The 20,269-nt window shown below is 50.7% G+C and overlaps 8 protein-coding genes across 8 annotated transcripts; 5 read left to right on the forward strand and 3 right to left on the reverse strand.

Moving 5' to 3' along the window:
- Positions 1 to 470: 470 nt before the first annotated feature.
- maiA (maleylacetoacetate isomerase MaiA) lies at positions 471 to 1,169 on the forward strand (the record flags this gene model as incomplete). The annotated part of the gene is made up of 1 exon (XM_041681181.1): positions 471 to 1,169. One exon carries the CDS (start codon positions 471 to 473, stop codon positions 1,167 to 1,169), a length of 699 nt encoding a protein of 232 aa, XP_041548149.1.
- Positions 1,170 to 1,515: 346 nt separating this feature from the next.
- Positions 1,516 to 2,811, reverse strand: fahA (fumarylacetoacetate hydrolase FahA; the record flags this gene model as incomplete). The annotated part of the gene is made up of 1 exon (XM_041681182.1): positions 1,516 to 2,811. One exon carries the CDS (start codon positions 2,809 to 2,811, stop codon positions 1,516 to 1,518), a length of 1,296 nt encoding a protein of 431 aa, XP_041548150.1.
- A 500-nt stretch (positions 2,812 to 3,311) lies between these two features.
- On the forward strand, positions 3,312 to 4,864 carry hmgA (putative homogentisate 1,2-dioxygenase (HmgA); the record flags this gene model as incomplete). Its single annotated transcript, XM_041681183.1, has 4 exons — positions 3,312 to 3,379; positions 3,451 to 3,960; positions 4,019 to 4,669; positions 4,717 to 4,864. 4 exons carry the CDS (start codon positions 3,312 to 3,314, stop codon positions 4,862 to 4,864), a joined length of 1,377 nt encoding a protein of 458 aa, XP_041548151.1.
- A 219-nt stretch (positions 4,865 to 5,083) lies between these two features.
- hmgX lies at positions 5,084 to 5,875 on the reverse strand (the record flags this gene model as incomplete). Its single annotated transcript, XM_041681184.1, has 1 exon — positions 5,084 to 5,875. One exon carries the CDS (start codon positions 5,873 to 5,875, stop codon positions 5,084 to 5,086), a length of 792 nt encoding a protein of 263 aa, XP_041548152.1.
- A 711-nt stretch (positions 5,876 to 6,586) lies between these two features.
- AKAW2_80192S (4-hydroxyphenylpyruvate dioxygenase family protein) lies at positions 6,587 to 7,974 on the forward strand (the record flags this gene model as incomplete). The annotated part of the gene is made up of 4 exons (XM_041681185.1): positions 6,587 to 7,251; positions 7,306 to 7,365; positions 7,421 to 7,778; positions 7,840 to 7,974. The coding sequence occupies 4 exons, from the start codon at positions 6,587 to 6,589 to the stop codon at positions 7,972 to 7,974; spliced, it is 1,218 nt and encodes a 405-aa protein (XP_041548153.1).
- Positions 7,975 to 8,978: 1,004 nt separating this feature from the next.
- AKAW2_80193A (uncharacterized protein) lies at positions 8,979 to 11,555 on the reverse strand (the record flags this gene model as incomplete). Its single annotated transcript, XM_041681186.1, has 9 exons — positions 8,979 to 9,243; positions 9,296 to 9,349; positions 9,398 to 9,433; positions 9,485 to 9,573; positions 9,626 to 9,660; positions 9,713 to 9,760; positions 9,808 to 9,920; positions 9,982 to 10,069; positions 10,130 to 11,555. 9 exons carry the CDS (start codon positions 11,553 to 11,555, stop codon positions 8,979 to 8,981), a joined length of 2,154 nt encoding a protein of 717 aa, XP_041548154.1.
- A 1,234-nt stretch (positions 11,556 to 12,789) lies between these two features.
- ERG11_2 (cytochrome P450) lies at positions 12,790 to 13,950 on the forward strand (the record flags this gene model as incomplete). The annotated part of the gene is made up of 1 exon (XM_041681187.1): positions 12,790 to 13,950. One exon carries the CDS (start codon positions 12,790 to 12,792, stop codon positions 13,948 to 13,950), a length of 1,161 nt encoding a protein of 386 aa, XP_041548155.1.
- A 5,266-nt stretch (positions 13,951 to 19,216) lies between these two features.
- AKAW2_80195S (aminoglycoside phosphotransferase family protein) lies at positions 19,217 to 20,062 on the forward strand (the record flags this gene model as incomplete). The annotated part of the gene is made up of 1 exon (XM_041681188.1): positions 19,217 to 20,062. One exon carries the CDS (start codon positions 19,217 to 19,219, stop codon positions 20,060 to 20,062), a length of 846 nt encoding a protein of 281 aa, XP_041548156.1.
- Between the last annotated feature and the right edge of the window lie 207 nt (positions 20,063 to 20,269).

Raw genomic sequence — 20,269 nt, forward strand, 5'->3', positions numbered from 1 at the left:
ATTATGCCCATGAATATCCTTGTCCAACCCGGCTGTCTGGACAGAGTGAACGCCTCGGGAAGACGCGGCAACCCACGCGCATAGCTCCCAGCCCGGGCCTTCAACCCTACGGAACGCTTCCGCAGTATACGAATGGAGTTGCATATGATTCCAACCACCACCACGATTATAATGAATATAGGCAATATTCCCCAAAGTAACTCGTTTGTATTGTGTAAAAGAATGATCACACGCAGGTACTGTACCACACACACCCCGCAGCGGTCCCAGCCCTCCGCACCTCCGCTGCAACCTAATACGTACATAGAATGGTAGCTGTAACCCATATAACCCACATACTAGCCTACTAGCTACAACTACTGCTACTCGCTATACGCTACAAGCCTCTATACTACACAAGCATACAAACCTACAAAATCTACAAACTACATTCTACATAGCCTACCCATCCACATCTCTACAAAACCAAAATGTCCGAACAAACCATAACCCTCCACACTTACTTCCGCTCCTCCTGCTCCGCGCGCCTCCGCATCGCCCTCAACCTAAAATCCATCCCCTACACCTCCATCCCCATCAACCTACTCAAAAACGAGCATCACAGTACTCAAAACACATCTCTGAACCCCTCCGCCAGCGTTCCGACCCTCATCATCGAGAATCCCGAACACACAAACGATGGAAAAACAATCGTTATCCCCCAGTCCCTCGCGGCGCTGGAATACCTCGAAGAAACCCACCCAACAGCACACCCCCTCCTCCCACCGACTTCCGACCCCACCGGGCGCGCAACAGTCCGCACCCTAGCCAACATCATCGCCTGCGACGTGCAGCCGGTCACGAACATGCGGATCCTGAAGCGGGTGGCGCCGCTCGGCGTGGACAGGGAGGCATGGTCGAAGGAATTAGTTGAGGATGGGTTCCGGGCGTACGAAGCTATTGCGGAGAAAACGGCAGGGAGGTATAGTGTTGGGGATGAGATTACCTTGGCGGATGTGTGTCTTTTGCCTGCTGTTTGGGGGGCAGAGAGAGTGGGTGTGGATTTGGGCAACTTTCCGGTTATTAAGGGGGTGAGGGAGAGGTTGGAGGAGGTGGAGGCTGTTAGGAGGGCGCATTGGAGGAGTCAGGATGATACACCGGAGGAGTTTAGGGTTGGTGATAAGCAGTGAGATAGGGAGAGGTTTGGTTTGGAGGGGTGGGCTAGATAAAGTGTGTTTGGGATTGAAGTGGTGGGTTTCATAGTTTTATCTATGTAGGTTTGGACTGACTTTTAAGTATATGTTCGGGTTTGGTGGGTCTGGATCTGGGTGTTACGCCTACAGTTGGAATTGGCTCCGTGGCTCCGCGGAGTAAAAGGGAAGAACGGTCTGGACCAGGAATTTCTTATCTTCTTTTGAATGTAACTTTGTCATTGTTGGGTTCACATTCACATCATATCATATCGAAGAATACAATAGGCAAAAGGTTTCATGGCGTGCGATCGTGCGATAAGAGCTAGGACTTGCTAATTGCAATCTAGAACTCCAGCTTCACCGCGGGGAGAATGGTGGCACTGCAGTCGCCGAATCCGACGTAGTTTCCCTCTGTGCCCGCCTTGCCTCTGAGGACGACGGTGTCTCCGTCTTCGAGGAATATCCGCTCCGAGCCATCGGCCAGCTTGAGAGGCTCCTTGCCCTTGGTTTGCTCGAACAAGCTGCCCTGTGTCTGGGGCTCCGTGCCGGAGATGGTTCCACTACCGAGCAAGTCACCGGGCCGGAGGTTGCATCCTGTGATGGTGTGGTGGGCCAGCATCTGAGGGAAGGAGAATAAGAGGTTCTTGGCGTTGCTTCGCGAGACCGTGGTAGGCTGGCCGCCTTGGTTGGTGATCTCGAATTCGAGGGGAATGTCGAAGACGTTGTCGGTGCGCTTCTCGCGCAGGTAAGGCAGGACGTTTTCCCGGTTTTCGGGCTCCAGGCTGGGAACCCGGAAGGGCTCTAGAGCATCGATCAGGACAACCCAGGGGGTGATGGTGGTTGCAAAGTTCTTGGCGTTGAACGGTCCCAGAGGAACGTATTCCCAGGCCTGGATGTCACGAGCGGACCAGTCGTTCATGAGCACCAAGCCGAAGATGTGGTCTTCGGCGTTGTTAACAGAGACGGGCTTGCCCATGTCATTAGGGGTGCTAACAAAAGCAGCCATCTCGAGTTCAATGTCGAGTCTCTTGCAAGGAGAGAAGGTAGGGACTTTGGGGGTTGCGGTAGGGTTGGCCAAGATCTGACCGTTGGGACGGTGAATGGGGGTGCCTGAGACCACGATGGACGAGGCGCGACCGTGGTATGCGACTGGCAGATGCTTGTAGTTGGGCTGCAGAGCATTGTCTGGTCCACGAAGCAGGACACCCAGGTTGTAGGCGTGGTTAAGGCCGGCATAGAAGTCTGTGTAGTCTCCGATTTGCATGGGAAGATGGTTGGTCACCTCCGATAGCGGCAGGAGGGCCAACTTTTGCAGGGACTCATTGTCCTTCAAGACCTGAGGGAAAGGAGTATCTGCGCGAAAAACAGACTGAATGTATTCGCGGACTTGACGGTGAACTGGACGGCCCAGGGCTGCAAAGGCATTGAGGGTGGGTTGGTTGAACACGTTCAAATGGGGCTGGATCGCGGGTAGCTGGGAGAAGCCGCCGGATGAAGCAAAGGCGTTCAGGTTCAGCGCATAGTCACCGATAGCAATAGCTGCTACGCGCGAGGGAGCTTTCGCGGAGGTGATGATACCGAATGGAATGTTCGCCAGTGAGAATGGCGAGTTCTTGGGAATCTGCAGCCAGGAAGCCATGATGAGGAAGGATGCGGTTAAGGACGGGAGAATATGATGGAAAGAGGGAAAATGCAAGTAGTCAGTAGCTATCCAGCAGCAACATAGAGACAACTGCGATGCCGATGTTAAAAACGAATCCTGTGACAACTACCCCTCGAGGGGTTCCGATGGAGGAGAGGAGGGCAGCGGAATAGACTCCGCGCCCGCTTATTGCCGGCCGGCGCGGGCAGTTCAGCTTCCCCGCCGGCCCCAATTCCGCACCCCCGCAGATCCCCGGTTTTCCCGATTTGCTCCAGGAACACCGAATCCCGCGAATCCCCTGGAAATTGAATGGCTTTTGGTGGCCTTGGCCGATGGCGCATTTCAATCCCGTGCTGCCCCTCGCCACCCATGCACATGACCAGGGGAGAGTGTGCGAGTTGTACAAGCTAATCCACTCTTATATAACCTCCTTGGCTCAGGAACGCTTTGTGCAGTGAAGCAGTCATAGAGACTGAACCACTGAACAGCTACCCACCATGCCCGTCACTAACTTCAAACACGCTGATCCATATTCCTACCAGAACGGCTTTGACTCGTACCATGAGTGAGTGCTAGGAAGCAGGGGTCTCTGGGTGGCGCTTGTCGATGTCAAGTCTGACTGATTCCTACTACTAGGTCGGAGGCTGTCAAGGGAGCTCTGCCTATAGGGCAGAACTCGCCACAGAAGGTACCGTATGGGCTCTATGCTGAGAAGCTCTCGGGGACAGCTTTTACTGCCCCTAGACATGAGAACAGACAGACTTGGGTGTACCGAATCCTCCCCGCGGCTGCTCACCAGAATTTTGTGGCCGAAGATGGCGACTCATACCACACCCACATGACCACCGAAACACAGAAGCTTCACCACATCCCAAACCAGCTTCGGTGGGATCCCTTCGACTTGGATGAGACTGTGGATTGGGTCCACGGTCTTCACCTTGTTGCTGGTGCCGGTGATCCCACTCTCAAACATGGCCTGGGCATAATCCTATACGCTGCGGGCAAAGACATGGGGAAGGAAGCCTTCTACTCTGCCGACGGCGACTTTTTGATCGTGCCGCAGCACGGTGTGCTAGATATCCAGACTGAATTGGGACGCCTCCTGGTTCGGCCCAATGAGATCTGCGTGATTCCTCGTGGTGTGAGGTGAGAACGGAGACTTACATGTCATTTTTGTAGAAGAACTTTGACTAATGCTCTACAGATACCGTGTGACTCTTCCGGCAGGACCGGTAAGGGGATACATCTGTGAGCTCTATCAGGGCCACTACCAGCTTCCCGAATTGGGACCCATCGGATCCAACTGTCTTGCCAACGCGCGAGACTTCCAAGCGCCGGTTGCCTACTTTGAAGACGAGGAAGAGCCATCTGAATTCCGTCTGTACAGCAAGTTCAACAATACGCTCTTCTCCGCCCGTCAGAACCACACCCCATTTGACATTGTTGCTTGGCACGGAAACTACTACCCTTACAAGTACGATTTGGGCCGTTTCAACACGATCGGTTCTATCTCTTTCGACCACCCGGACCCGTCCATCTTCACCGTCCTCACTGGCCCGTCCGACCACAACGGCACTGCCATTGCCGATTTCGTTATCTTCCCGCCCCGCTGGCTGGTGGCGGAGAACACCTTCCGCCCGCCATGGTATCACCGCAACACCATGTCTGAATTCATGGGTTTGATTTGCGGTGCATATGATGCCAAGACTGGTGGAGGCTTCCAGCCGGCGGGCGCCAGTTTGCACAACGTCATGAGCGCCCACGGTCCGGACAAGGACGCCTTTGAAGGTGCTAGTAATGCTGACTTGAAGCCGCAAAAGGTCGGCGATGGCAGCATGGCCTTTATGTTTGAGAGGTAAGCAAACTTGTATTCCAAGCCAACATCAACTAACTCCATGATAGCTGTCTCATGGTCGGCGTGTCGGAATGGGGCCTGAAGACCTGTCAGAAGGTGCAAGAACAATACAACGCGCACAGCTGGCAACCGCTGCAGAGGCATTTCCGGAACCCGAACACTTCCGTGGACACAATGTGCAAGGACGACCATTAAGCACTGATTCGACGAAGTTACGAAAAGCGAAGGCATTATTCAGATACCAGTGTAGTAGTAGTATTCAGTCATAGCCGAATGGAGAGTTTGAAAAATCTATCCGCGTTCATCTGGGTATGTGAGACAAATTGACAAATTGTAAGACACGAATGTAACAAGCATCCAAAACGAATCTGCGCACCACCAAAGCACCCAAACCAGCTAATTCGAGCAAATAAATCAAATCTTCATCACATCATCACCCACAACCTCCTTCCTCAACGCCTCCTTCACAATCGCCCCACACATCTTCGCATACGGGTTCGTTTGCACTGCCAACTGCTGTGCAACCTTATTTCCATACCTGCCCCCAAAGAAGAAATCGCGACTAGCCATATCCTCCAACTGCTCCGGCTCCACGGCACGCAACTGTTCCGGGCCACCGATAATTTCTCCCTCTTTCCTCTCTTTCTTCACTCTCGCCGCTTTGAGTAGCAAATACCCGCGATGCGTATGCGCATCCGCCAACAAGCGCGCCTGGACTGTCGACACCGGATCAGCAGGTGACCGAGGCGTCGCTAGTGTAATAGCGTTCCCTAGGTCTGCTAGTAACGTGGATGCGGGCTCTGTGTTTTCGGGTGCAAAGATCTTGTCGTCGTCATTGTCTTGACCGCTGCTCTCAGTGGTAGTGTTTGTCTTGTCTATAAGGATACGGAGAGTTTGAGCGCGGTTGACGTATGCGGATGGGTAAGTTGGATGTTGAGCGATAAGGGTGTCGAGATCCTTAATCGCTTGTTGGATGGTTGAGATGTCCAAGGTGGTTTCGGATTGTAGGGTTCGGATTATAGAGACCTCGCGAGATTGCAGGGTCTGAAGGAGCTCTGGGGTGATTTTGAGGTGGGCTGGATAAGCGGGGAGAGAAGAATTAATGGTGATAGAGTTGGAGGGGGAGGATTCGGCGTCGAAGAGGGCTTGGAGGACGGCGGAGTCATTGGTGGTAAGATTGGGTTTAGCCGTTGGGTTTGGGGTCATCTTGCTTATCGCCTTCGCGGGACTTTGAAATGTTGAGTTATCTGTAGTTTTGGGACGTATAACGAGGTAAAGGGGATGTAGCTGATAATAAGGTAGTGTTCGCAGTGAGAATGCTTGCTATCGGTGACACCGAAAATGGTGAACAATCGTTGGTATTTGAGTTAACCTACGCTCACCGATAGTCCGCGGAGCCATGTGGACGGAGCTATCAAAGCCTATCTTATAACTAGATCCAAACCAGGGACCGTGGCAATCACCGCATGCATCGGAGTGGATGTTCTCATGATGTAAACGAGGCAGCGGATGTTCCGCGGGAGTCGAAATACCCGCCGACAGCCGGGCTTCTCCGGGGTCAACCGACGACATCCGGCCCGGCTGATTTACTATCCTGGCGTCCTGCAAACTGCTACTGCTTGCTTATCGTCTACTCTTTCCCAAAACAATGTAATTATGATTCATGGCCGATTCACTGAGTTCGACTTCTGGAAACGGACCCTCCCGATAACTATTGACTGTGTCAGGAGGCCCGCCCTCATCCGGACTTATAAAGATGGTCCTGGGACCCCCTTTCACCTCTCTGGAAGTAGACCCTCAGTAGCCAGGCGCATTCCTCTTCATGATACATAATAGTTTTCTTTGATACCTCTCCTCTATACCCAAGTATTATAGAATCTCTTTGCTGTTCTTCATACAACATACACTCCTATCACCATGGCACCCAGCGCAATCTCCTCTCCTCCCTCGCCCCAACCAGCTACCGCTACTACCTCCGATATCTCCAGCTATAAGGGGTATGACCACGTCCACTGGTACGTCGGCAACGCCAAAATCACCGCCTCATATTATGTCACACGCATGGGCTTCAAGCGGGTCGCATATCGCGGCCTCGAAACCGGCAGCCGTGCCATCTGCTCTCACGTCGTCCGCAATGGCGACATCACCTTCGTCCTAACCTCCCCTCTCCGCTCCCTCGACCAAATGGAACACCTCACTCCTGAAGAGCAGAAGCAGCTCCGCGAGATCCACGAGCACCTCGAACAGCACGGTGACGGCGTCAAGGACGTCTCCTTCGAAGTTGACTCCGTCGACGCAGTATATCAAGCCGCCGTGGCCAACGGTGCCAAGATTGTGTCTGCGCCACGCAGCCTCGAAGATAAGGACGGGTACGTTCGGGTTGCGACTATCCAGACGTATGGCGAGACCACCCACACCCTTCTGGAGCGCAAGTCGTATTCTGGAGCGTTCCTGCCCGGGTATCGACCTGAGGACGGACCCGAAGACCCTATCACCAAGTATTTGCCCGGTGTATATTTGAACCGTGTCGACCACTGCGTCGGTAACCAGGACTGGGATGAGATGGACCGTGTTTGCCAATAGTATGTTAACAACCTCAACTTTCATGAGAAGAAGTGCTGACCACAGTGTAACAGTTACGAGAAGGCCCTCGGCTTCCACCGATTCTGGTCTGTCGACGACAAGGACATCTGCACGTGAGTAACTATCCACCAACTTTTCCTCTCGAACAGTAAGCTCACGAGATGATAGTGAATACTCTGCACTCAAGTCCATCGTCATGGCATCTCCCAACGAAGTCGTCAAGATGCCCATCAACGAGCCCGCCGTCGGCAAGAAGAAGTCCCAGATCGAGGAATATGTGGACTACTACAACGGCGCCGGTGTGCAGCACATTGCACTCCTGACCGACGACATCATCCGAGACATCACCAACCTCAAGGCACGCGGAGTTGAATTCATCAAGGTCCCCGACACGTATTATGAGGACATCAAGATCCGTCTCAAGAAGACGGGTTTGGTTCTTCACGAGGATTTCGAAACCATCCGCAACCTTGACATTCTCATCGATTTTGACGAGGGCGGGTATTTGCTCCAGCTTTTTACGAAGGTATGTGCACCATTTTCCCACTTGAATAATTCAATGCAATATACTAATGAATATGATATAGCACCTAATGGACCGCCCAACCGTCTTCATCGAAATCATCCAACGCCACAACTTCAGCGGCTTCGGTGCCGGCAACTTTAAGTCGCTGTTTGAGGCACTTGAGAGGGAACAGGCTCTGCGTGGTAACCTCGTCTGATGTTTAATTCATGGTACAGAACTGCAAGACAGTTATTTCAAAGGAAATGGTGTACGACTCGGCCAGGTTGCCAAGTACATTGATTGTTAGATTTCTTATTTCTATGCTCTTTGTTATTTGGATTTACTAGTGCTGTACTGGATTGAACTGGACTAGTTGAAACCAAACAACAGACAATACTTCAGGTAAAGAACGATTCGGGATACTGTGTAACCAATCCGTTATTTATCGAGTCTTTAATCTATTCTATCAATTTATGGGGTAATTCGATTAATATGAATTATATGATGATAGCATCTTTCGCTGTGAAAGACACATACAATATGTTCAGCAAGTTGCAACGATTGTGGAATCAACAAGTGTATATGTGCCCTCGCGAGTCGTTATACAAGAAGGCTACTAGCCTACTAGCCTACAAGTATAAAGTCTTCGAAGTGGGTACAGCTACCCCTTCTATAGCCAAAGAAATTTGTATTCCTCAACAAGAATCCGATATGGTGTAGTGGCTAACATCGCCGTCTCTCACACGGCAGCCGGGGGTTCGATTCCCCCTATCGGAGCATGATCATTTCTTTTTTGTTTTTCTTCTAGCTTCTCGCTAAATAAAGTACAGTAGCGGTTTATTCATGTCTTTGATTTATTTCTTTTTGGCTTGGTTGAAGAAAGTTGCTGTTTAATTCTGTTTGAGAACACAGATATCAAAGACCGGGATAGGTTGTCATTGAGACTCACTTCTAGGGCTCCTTTGGCCGATTCCTGAGTTCTCTATCTATCCATCTATCTATCTATCTTATCAGATCGTTGACGGCTGTGTATGTAACACTCATGGGTTGTTGTCAGCAGGCGATATTGTCTGGTCTACTATGGTAAAGCTAAGTTGGGACAAATGTCGGTCTCTTGGTGATATTCTACACTTCATCCTCCTTGTATAGGTTCTCTACAAAGGATATATATGCATTCCCCACGCGGGAATATATATTTTCATTCATCGTGTCGCTAGTCTACTACTTCTTCGAGGAACTGGCACCGCCTGGTGTTGTTCCCCCACGACGCTTGTATTTACGTGGATCTATATCAATTGTCAGCCTTCCATGAGAATAAGAAACAAACAAACGTAGGCAACCCAACATACCCTTCCGACTCATAAGTACTCTGTTTCTCGTTCCTTTTCCGCCCTCCCAGAATCCGCTACCGGCTTTGCCAATCAGCACTGCCCGGCATATTCCGCAATTTTCGGGCCGGTAGATTTGCTCTCGCGAGCAAAAGCCGCTGTAGTCGTTAGGATCGCTCTCTAGACTATGTCAGGATTGAGGGCACATACCAAATCATACGGTTAGCATGCTCATTGGGATGGTCTGTAGCGGCATCGTGGCATCTGCTTATATTAGCTTTGACATGGGAAGATGGCATGATGTGCTCGTACTTATCGCAAGGGAAGACCTTCGCACAGCAGCTGAATCTAATTTATTGTTAGAGAATATCAATGAAGCACCTGCATGACGGGTAGTACCTGAACCAACGATAACTCTTGCCATAGTGCGTACAGCGGCCACGGCGAGGCAATTCTTGACCAGCAACGATGCCGAGGACTTCCTTGGGCTGTCGATGGCGATTAGCATGATTCGGATAAAGGATTTGTATAGTAGAATACCTTCTTCCGTGGAGGCTCGCGGAAACGAGATGAATCTGTCCGATAGCTGTCAGCATTCTGTCAACATTCATCTTATGGAGAACTCACATGCTGCCGACCCCACTTTCAGAAACTTGACTTCTGGAATTTTCATGACTGTAGTTGTAAGCGGATGGTCCGTGTTTAGATGATCCAACACATACCCATTTTGCGGTGACATTGTCGGCAATTCGCCATGGCACTTTCGCCCCGAACTGCAACAACACCAGGCGCGGGAAATGCTGTTGAGCATTCCGCACAGGTTGGAATAAAGCTACTGCGGAGATTGTCAGAATTTTCGATGCGCAACGTGGAAGCTGTCATCCGATCCAACTTACCTAGGCAGAAGATCAACGACTGTGCACCCATCCAAGTCAAGATAGCCCGCACGAGTAGCACTAGGATGCATAAGCTGTCGACGGAACCCTGGAGGCGTGTCAACTCCCGTAGTTCATATAGCATTTGAACGACATGTGGTGTACTTACCGAGGCTCATGGTATTTGCGCATTTCTTGCAACTCTCGATCTTGGGAGACAATTCATCACTCTTATCCCTGATCTGTGGAATATTTCTGACATCCAATTGCTCTTTGCATCGATCGCACTTTATGGTGATGTAGAGACCTACAAGCTCCAAGAGCTCGATTCCGTAGAGCTCCAGAAAGGGGAAAGAGAGGGCGACACCACGCTCAGCCGTCGTAGGCTCCGGAAGATCTGGAACGGGAGCCCCGCCTTCTTCCTCATCGTCGTCAGAAAACTCATCCTCAGACGGAGTCATCTCTGAGTCGTCAGTGTCACTACCGTTATCACCCACAGCCCATTCAGGAGGGCGGGGCACAACGTGAACGTGTGGTTTATCTTCCAATGTCACTCCTTCTGCTTGAGATGGAGGCTCGCTGGGTACTATATCATCAGATACCACGGGCACAGGAGCTGGTTCAGGGGCTTTCAGCGGTGTTTTGGCGAATTTATGCATATTGCTTGTTAAGTAATTCACTTGAGACACGAGATTCAACTGCTTGTTCCCTTCAAGCCACTGCGAGAAGCCAGCTTCCACAGCTCGTCCTTCTGGGCTATCAATGCCCTGCAAATGAACAGTGCTCGGTTCAAGAGGATACAAGCTAGGCACTAGGAGCTTCACTGTCTTGACGGAGCGAACAGAAATAGGCAGACGATCTAGCTTAGTCGGTTGGATTGGAATAACGAACGATAGACCATCGCTGGACTTCTGATAAAGAGGCAGCCTTCCCAGACGAGCGTCAAGTTGCTTCGTCTCAACTGTTCTTCTTTTCTCCGCCTGAGCCTTCTCTTCCGCGGTGTATACGGGTTTCGGAGGCTGAGGGCTCGCTGCTTCCACCTGAGTTGAGTTGGCCTTCTTCCCAGAAGACACAGCTAGAGAACTCATCTTTGTCACTAGCTTTTGCTCCTCTGGCTTCCCTTTGCCGCCCACGTTAGGCACGAATTTCAACGTAGGCCCCCGTTCCGTAGTAGTGAGCAAACGCTCCAAATGCCGATCGAGACTGTTCATCCAGCTGAGCAAAGTCCCACGACTACCACTTCTGATAGTGCTATCGACTATATCATCGAATCCTCTCGAGATATTTTCCTGAAACGCACTGCCCATTTCAGGATTGGTGACTTTGATAGACGGCCGTCCTTGCACGGGATATGTTCCGGGAATATGCAAGATACACTGAAGCTTGTCCATATCAAACGGAAAGTCAGGATCCGAGGGAGCCAAGCCGAAACTCAATGTCGTTCCATCGTCATTGCTGGTTTCTGTCGGATGGAACCGTCTTCTGAGCTGGTTGAGCTGAAACTCTCGCGGGTTCGAGGCTTCTGCTTTGGACACTGGTCGTTGACCGGCAGCAGAGCTAGCACCCGCAGAGACCCCTGTTTGTGCGTTGCTCATGTTGGAATGCCCTGAAATGAGCTGCTGTAGGATAAGATGAATAGACTGGTGAACTACATGGCAAGAAGCAGGTATCGGAGCGGATGTATATTTGCGGGCGGCGGGTGGAGCTCACGGGACAGCTAGTCCCAAAAGGGTAAGGCAGGCGAATGACTGTCTGGATTGGCAGTTTTGAGTCAAATGCTGGTCGCCATCATCATGACTCATCTTGAGTCGTGATGTCTAAAACACAGGTGACTGTTTGGTATCAAAGTGAACTGAGCAGAAAGCTCTCGAAAGCTAGACATCCACAGTTGAAGCCACAAAGTGGCGATGCTGACGATAAAAGGGGTTAGTTTCGGAGACCCGGTCCAGGCAAGAAGGAATGGTCCAATGATGTGCGGGCGTATCCAATACGATGGCAGCGATTGCCCCCAATCCACTAAATGCTCCAGACACAGCTGTGAGTGGCCAGAGTGACTGTCAACATCACTGGAGCCTTGCATGGTTCGACACTTTATCCAAAGGATCTCCAAGTGGTCTGATCCGGCTCAGGAACCACCGCGAGCAATGCCTCCTTCCGTTGCTGACAATGTTTGCGAACCATTACGGTGGAATGGACCGATGTAGCTCAGTGCCAGGGGTAAGATCTTGGGAGGGATATCTAATAGGTCGTGGCGCCTAAGGCTGTTGATGTTAATCTTCAGACAGTCATGAGCGGACAACAATCTACTCCTTCGATGTCTTGCTCCTGACTTTCTCCTTTACAAACACCTCTCCCATCAATTGGTCCTTCTCTCTACCTACGGTCGCTTCCAGGATGGCATATCTTGCTGTCGCAGGCGCCTACGCTTTCGCAGCGTTGCTCGTTGCGATAGTCTTAAATGTCGCGCGCCAATTGCTCGTTCGCAACGAGAAAGAACCACCTGTTGTCTTTCATTGGATTCCCTTCCTGGGAAGCACAATCAGCTATGGAATGGATCCCTACGCATTCTTCTTCTTCTGCAGGAAAAAGGTCAGCTACTGTGCATCATGCGATGGCCAATGATTACTGATCAAAGTGGTTGAATAGTACGGGGACATCTTCACCTTCGTGCTCCTGGGCAAAAAGACAACCGTATACTTGGGCGTTCAAGGCAACGATTTCATCCTCAATGGCAAACTCAAGGACGTGAGCGCGGAAGAGGTCTACAGCCCTCTCACCACCCCGGTGTTCGGGTCCGACGTTGTGTACGATTGCCCTAATTCCAAGCTGATGGAACAAAAGAAATTCATCAAGTTTGGCCTCACACAAGCGGCTCTCGAGTCACACGTCCAGCTGATTGAAAAGGAGACACTCGACTATCTCCGGGACTCTCCACGGTTCAACGGCGCGAGTGGAGTCATTGATATTCCTGCTGCCATGGCTGAGATTACAATCTATACTGCTGGACGCGCGTTGCAGGGCGAGGAGGTCCGCAAGAAGCTCACTGCAGAGTTCGCTGAACTGTACCACGATCTAGACAAGGGGTTCAGCCCCATCAACTTTATGCTCCCCTGGGCTCCGTTGCCGCACAACCGGAAGCGTGATGCTGCTCATGCTCGGATGAGGGAGATATACACGGACATCATCAACGAACGGCGCAAGAACCCCGACGAGGAGAAGTCCGACATGATCTGGAACCTGATGCATTGCACCTACAAGAATGGACAGCCAGTACCGGACAAAGAGATTGCCCACATGATGATCACACTGTTGATGGCAGGGCAACACTCTTCTTCCTCAATCAGCTCTTGGATCATGTTGCGACTAGCCTCTGAGCCTCAAGTGCTTGAAGAGCTCTACCAAGAACAGTTGGCCAGCCTCAGTAACAGGAGCGGGGTCTTCGAGCCGCTGCAGTACCAGGACCTTGACAAGCTGCCACTCCTCCAGAGTGTCATCAAGGAGACCCTACGGATCCACTCGTCCATCCACTCGATCATGCGCAAGGTGAAGAACCCGCTACCAGTACCTGGCACATCTTACGTTATCCCCGAAGACCGTGTTCTACTCGCCTCGCCAGGCGTAACAGCGCTTAGTGATGAATACTTCCCCAACGCAACCCGGTGGGATCCACACCGTTGGGAGAACCAACCCGACAAGGAGGAAGAAGGAGAGATGATCGACTACGGATATGGCAGCGTGTCCAAGGGCACTGCTAGTCCCTATCTACCTTTTGGCGCTGGCCGCCACCGCTGCATTGGAGAGAAGTTCGCCTACGTTAATCTGGGCGTCATTATCGCGACCATCGTGCGTCACCTGAAGCTATTCAATGTGGATGGCAGGAAAGGAGTGCCTGGAACCGATTACTCGACTCTCTTCTCGGGTCCCATGAAGCCTGCTATTGTAGGCTGGGAGAGACGCTTCCCAGACAACTCCAAGGGGTCCTTGAACTAAAGCCCGCTTTTCTGCAGGCTACTTTTCATCTCCAGTCGTTCCCAACTAGTACCTTGTAATAAGCATCCTGTATGATTAGAGCATCCCGTCCATAGTCAAAGAAAGAGATATGACCGCTGCCCAGTCAGCAAACATCCCAACCCTGAACCACGATCATAGTCCAAACCGAGGATGAAAACGAATAAAGCACGTGAGAACCCTCGTGTCATTGTTCCACCACCTGTGAAACCCGCCCCCTTTCCATCCGAGGGCCAACAATGCCCACCTACCCTGGACATGCGCATCAATACAGTGGCCATCCGCGTACCAGCAAAACCACGTATATGAAATACCAACCACAGGGGCAAAAGAAAGAGCTGCATTGAGATAAGGCGCGCGCACATGCACACGGTGGCGCCTACAAAATCAACAAGGGGGAAGAAAAAATAGGCAAGTAGAACAGCGAGGATAAGGCTAGACCTCTCCCCCATCTCGCCACAAAGCAAAGCATAGCAAAGCAGAGAGAGGCATTTGACCTGCTGTTCCGCGGATGAATGTACAGAATGCGACCCAGAGCCTGCTTCTGAACACTGAGGCTGAGCGCCAGCAAACACACACTCACACACCTACAGCGCCACCTGCGGGAGAAGGGCCCGAGTATGTCAAAATAAGGATTACAACAATAATATGGGGAAGGAACTTGAAAGGAGCGTGTGACCGAGCCAACAAAAGAAAAGCTGCGGGCTGAAAGTGTCAGTCAGACCCAGTGATGTATTATGGATAGTAGTTGTTGAAGGCCTGATAATAGAACAAGATAGAATACCTAAATGGGATGAAATTGCGATCATAATGACATAAAAAAAGTACATGGGGGGGTGGGGGAGGGTATTGGCGCTGATCGACAGGCCTGGACCTGGAATACGAAGCCCGGAGGAAGCATCCAGAAATGGATGAATCTGCAGTATACCTAGTATACCTAATGTAGGGGGACGGAGGCTCATGACTGACAGATTTGTGAATGTGAAAGGCTGACCTCATCGGCGAAACAGGACAGCAGCTCTATCATCATCATCTCCATCATCTCCCAGGATTAGAATCCATTGACTGGGGCCCCGAGGACAAGGTATCCTGCTTGCTCCGGATCACAGGCGTGTGATGTGAAAAAAATAATGAGGGGGAGCAGAATATCGTAAAAGATCGGCGGGAAAGTCGCTAAGCAATATTGAGAAGTCACTGAATTGATGACTTGTCAGCACGTAATCTCGGGATTCCAGGAGGAGCAAGGGAACATCCGCAATGTGATCGAATTGCCAACGCAGAGATCTGGTGACCCGGAGATCGACAGTCGCCAGGTCCTGGCCAACGGATGCTGGAGGGACAACGCTAGAGATACAGTCCTCCGGCTTTCATCACCGGCAGACATGGGAAGCAGATGGAAAAAGAGAAAAAGAAAAAAGAAAAAAAAGGTACCTGATCTAGTAGAGGTTTGGATTCTCGTCGCGGGGCGTACAAATGATGCTGACTGTTGCAGTGATGCCAGCCGCCATGTGACCACGTGATGGAAGTCGGTCTGGCAGTGCTGAGTGTTTTCAGGTCACCTTATTCGCACCTTCTCTTGGGCAGATGAAATGGATACGAATGCTAGGAGAGGCAATGCTCCCGTATTGTGCCGGCAGATGACGATCTTTGGGCATCGCGGGGAGAATCTGGGGAAACATCCACCTTCTGGATCTGTCAGAACCGTCTGCAAGTATCGCCAGTTGTGGAATGGGAATACTGTGCAATCTATTGACTGTAACCATCTGACGTTGACCTTAACATGTCAGTGTGTCTATCTTTGCTTTTTCCCGGCCCTATTTCGGCATCTGGCGTCGTCTTGTGGCTTGTATGATGGGAGTGTACATGTCCACTGATCTTCTTCACGTTGGCCTCCACCTACTGGACGTTATACTCTATATGGACATACACGTACGTCCCAAATAAGGCAGAACACCGACATTTACGAGAAGAGGAAGGTCAGTAGGTGGAACGGTCACCTAAAGTTCTAACCTAGTGTACCCAAGTTGTTGGAAGGGTCCTATATCAAGTCTTTGGCAGAGTTCCACCCAACAATGCCCACAGCACAGCTCATGATAACCGGAAGATTGGCTCGCTGCTACCCTCCATGAAGAAAGGAAGTTAAACTTAATCGATCACACCGACACTTTGGATCTTCCCTCCATTGGGATTTGGCCAGCGATATTTGCCCGCGGTAAAGTCAAGCGGAGATAGCAGCCACAGATGATGCTATGATGATTCCAGACCAGGCGGTGATGATACGACTGTTGACTTGCTTGCAAATGTACATCGGTTGCACAAAGCAGGTAAACTGAGGATTCTCCGGCTGGCAATCGCAATAGGAATATACTCGGGGTAATGATGGACATGGGTATCCTGTTTCTCATCCACATTCTCCTAGAAAGCAAATGATAGCGAAGTGCAACGCTCCATCAGCCTCTCGAACCACTGTCAGCGACTTCATCTTCTAATTTACCCGTTTGGTAAAGAGCATAGGCCGGGCAATGCAAACGAGTCGAGTTGAATAAGCAAGCGAGTGGTACAGCACAAGTACCCCCGTATGTAAACGGGACTATTGATACCGACAAAAACCCCGTTGGAACCCGGGCATTACCACTAAGCCTAAACCCCCGCGGAATACCCGGTCACTTGGCTCCAAATCCCACCAACATTCCGATCTTGATATGCAGGGAGACACCGACGCCATTGTACCACACCATATGGTGACATTAATTTCCCAAGCCCTATGCAATCCCTGATCCTTCAACGAAGCCACAACTCAAATTATACCGGGCGTACGTTTGTCTGTGCTACGGTGATTGAATGGTGATAAGTCTCGCCGGGGGCGGGCAGAAGAAAAGCCTCACTAAGAAACGCGTCCCCAACTTCCCCGCCAAATCATCGTCGTGACTAGGGCTTGCTCCCCGCGCCTCCCCCTCACTAACTAGGCGCACAGAGCGCTGCCTGTTCTGATTCGCAGGTGGCTTTTGCGGTTTAGGACGAATCGAGTAAGTTGAGCCCGGATGAATGTAACTTGGACCCACTGACGAGGATATTCAGGAGCGTGACTTGGGACCCTAATTTGAGGGTAATACAGCTAGCTGCCAGCTACGAGCCCCCCCGGCTGCATAACACGGCATTCGCAATGTGTGTGTTGGGTAATGGAATATGTGCGGCAAACCAAACAAGCGGTAGGCCTACATGTACGGTTCGGGGTTTGGGAACGGTTGATCTACAACTGACTGCACCCAGCAAATCAAGCAATCGCCTGACTCTCAAGACGCCGTAGCTTCAAGTGTGAACCAGCAAATTGAAGTAACGTGAGACATATCATTAGTTGTGAGCTCGGGATAGCGCGTATTCGAGGTACGCCGCACCAGGAAAAGTCATTGCTATCATGTGACTCCTAGCTCTTCCGGCTAGCGCGGAAAGGGATCAGTTTCTCCGTGATTACTCCGTCCATACGACCTGGCCCTGAGCCATCAGCACCAACAATACTGTGGTTCCTGAATCCAGCAATCCATGCCCGATAAGGACTCAGTTATAACTGTTCTACAAAGTAATTGACCAAAGGTCTGACTCTCGACAAGCTTCAATGGCGGTTATAATACCACCAAATAGATCATCTGGTATGCGGAATTCTGTGTGCTGGAATCCCGCATCCGACGGAATCTCGCCGCGCAAAGATACACGCTAGCCTCCTCCGGCAAGGCAGATACAACTAGTGCGGATCGTCTCGACCTTCGATGGACGGTTCCATGTTGTCTCTAGCGGGGTTCTACGCATAGCATGAACTCAATCGGAGCGACGTCCTCCGGGCCCGTAACTGACGTTAAACGGCTGCTCAGTCTTAATGCTGGACAATGGCCTCGATGCACAAACAGCCACAGATGTGTTGTGTTGCTATACTTGGAAGGTGTTGATAACTTGATATCCGTCTATCTCCATAATGACGACGAAGGTAGTGATGTGGCTTGTTTCACCCAAGGCCGAGATAGCAAGCTTTTCCTTCTCGTAACAACAACAAGGAAAAGAGCCCTTTGTCAAATTTCACAAGTCAATTGGTATGCGCATGCATGTCAGGACGGCCACTAAGGTGAACAGGTTGGGCCAATCATCAAGTTACCCGAGGCGGTCTACACAATATTTGGTTTCCCATGCACCCAGAATCCATATACATGGTCAGGTGAGAAGCACGATTTCAGTATCAACGAGCGGATACGAATGATCGTCCAAAAGATCCCTCTAGGCTGCGACTATTCACCATCGGGCACCGATCTGGAGATCAAAATCTTCTTCCTTATAGCCCAATTATCTCCACCGTCATTGGCCTATACAGGAAGGAAAAGTCTGCTAGCCGCAACCTGAACCCATCGTCGCCTGTGTGTATACGCTAAAACAGACTAAGATATTCGATACAAGCGGATTACATACAATCCACCCCCGCCAAATACCGAAAATTACCAATACCAGCCCATCGGGCAAGTACACCGACAAATCCGTCCACACAAACCGAAAGTATATTACCGCTCTAAGCCAAATGCGTACTGCGATCCCCAAACCTCAAACCTCTTCTAGAAGACTTCTCGAAGGCGCACCACACCAAAATCGGCATCATCGGTTGCCTTGCGACCGTAAACGTGGTTAGCGCCAAACACTCACACATGGCATGTGATTGATTTTCGCCTCCCGATGGCACTTTTTCGCCTCTGGAAACAGCTGGTAGGTGGCTGATACTAGCGGTGGTTTGAGATTCTGGGTAGTCGAATCAGGATCTCGGGATGTCTGAAGGGGGCCAGCCGGTTGTCTGGGCCGTAAGAATGAATGTATTACTCTACATAATCCTTCCGCTAGTGACTTAGTTCAGTTTACACAGGTCTTTTCTTTGTAAGACAACCAGAAGAGACTTGATCCACACCTAATACAAACCACATTCAAGTTATGAACACTCGTGCTGTTACGTACCCATCCGCGCTTTGATCTGGATCTACCCACCTAGTAACCTCAAAAGTGGCTGGTCATCGCTGCCGAAGTATACTGTACACGTGATCAGAAGCGATCGTGAAGCATATTCATATGCATTTACAACGCCTCTCTGATGAACCCAAGTATCCAGCCAAAGATGTCATGGCCCTCAGTATGGTAGCACCAAGCTTTTGAATGATTAGCAGATCAATCCAGTCATAGTCAGCTTTGCCTGACTTCAGGCTTTCAAATCATACCTCCAACTATGCCAATACACGAGTCAATAGTAACACTCTATCTTCGAAGTCGACTATGGCTCGGCAAAAAGCGCTACGGCACCTTCTCACCCAGCGTAGTAAGAGTCAGCGACACGCGACTAATCAAAGGACCATGTTTCCCCGCCGAACTAGAAGGCCTGCGATACGTCGCGCAACACACCACCATCCCCGTCCCAAAGATTCATCGCACGTACCCAGCCAGCGAGGGGCGCATCTACATCGAAATGGACTACATTAAAGGCGATACCCTCCAAGAAGTATGGCGCAACCCCAACTTCACATCCACAAACAAACAAGCAGTGATCCAAGAAATTGCTAGCTACATCGATCAACTCCGACAACTCACACCACCCCAGGAAGGTCTTGTAGCTTCCGCAGAACGAGGAAAATGTTATGACATCCGAGTGGGAAGCTGGCCCTTTGGGCCGTTCAAAACCATTAACGAATTTCATGAGTTTCTGCGCGGGACGATCCCGATAGAAGATACTACGAAGGTATATGGCGAAGCTGTCACGAAGTGTCATGAACGATCTGGATCATACTATCGGACGTGTTTCACACATGCGGATATCGCGAAGAGGAATATCATTGTTCGGGGTGGGGAGGTTGCTGGGATCGTTGATTGGCAGTTTTCTGGGTGGTTTCCGGAGTATTGGGAGTATACGAAGGCGTTTTATACGCTTTACGATGTTCCGGATTGGTATGGTGGGTTGAAGAAGGTGATGAGGAGGTATGATGATGAATTAGAGGCGGAAAGGGTGCTTTGGAAGAGGTTTGATCAGCCGGGGGATCTTCTTAGGACTCGGTATTATGGTTGTAGTAAGGATGGGTAGGTATGGCCCTTTCTTTATCTGTTGTTTTTCGTTCTTTTTGCTACGCTGGTTAATATTGTTGTAAGTTGTATAGATCTAAAAGTTCATATCTGATATCATGTGACCGCCAAGTCTAGTAAGCAGGGGCCACCCCCCGACCGACCGGTCAACGGAGCAGACCAGTGCGGTAACTTACTTAACAGCAAAGTGACAAACAAATAAACAACC

Source organism: Aspergillus luchuensis, chromosome 8, assembly GCF_016861625.1.
Source record: "Aspergillus luchuensis IFO 4308 DNA, chromosome 8, nearly complete sequence".
Taxonomy (NCBI): Eukaryota; Fungi; Ascomycota; class Eurotiomycetes; order Eurotiales; family Aspergillaceae; genus Aspergillus; species Aspergillus luchuensis.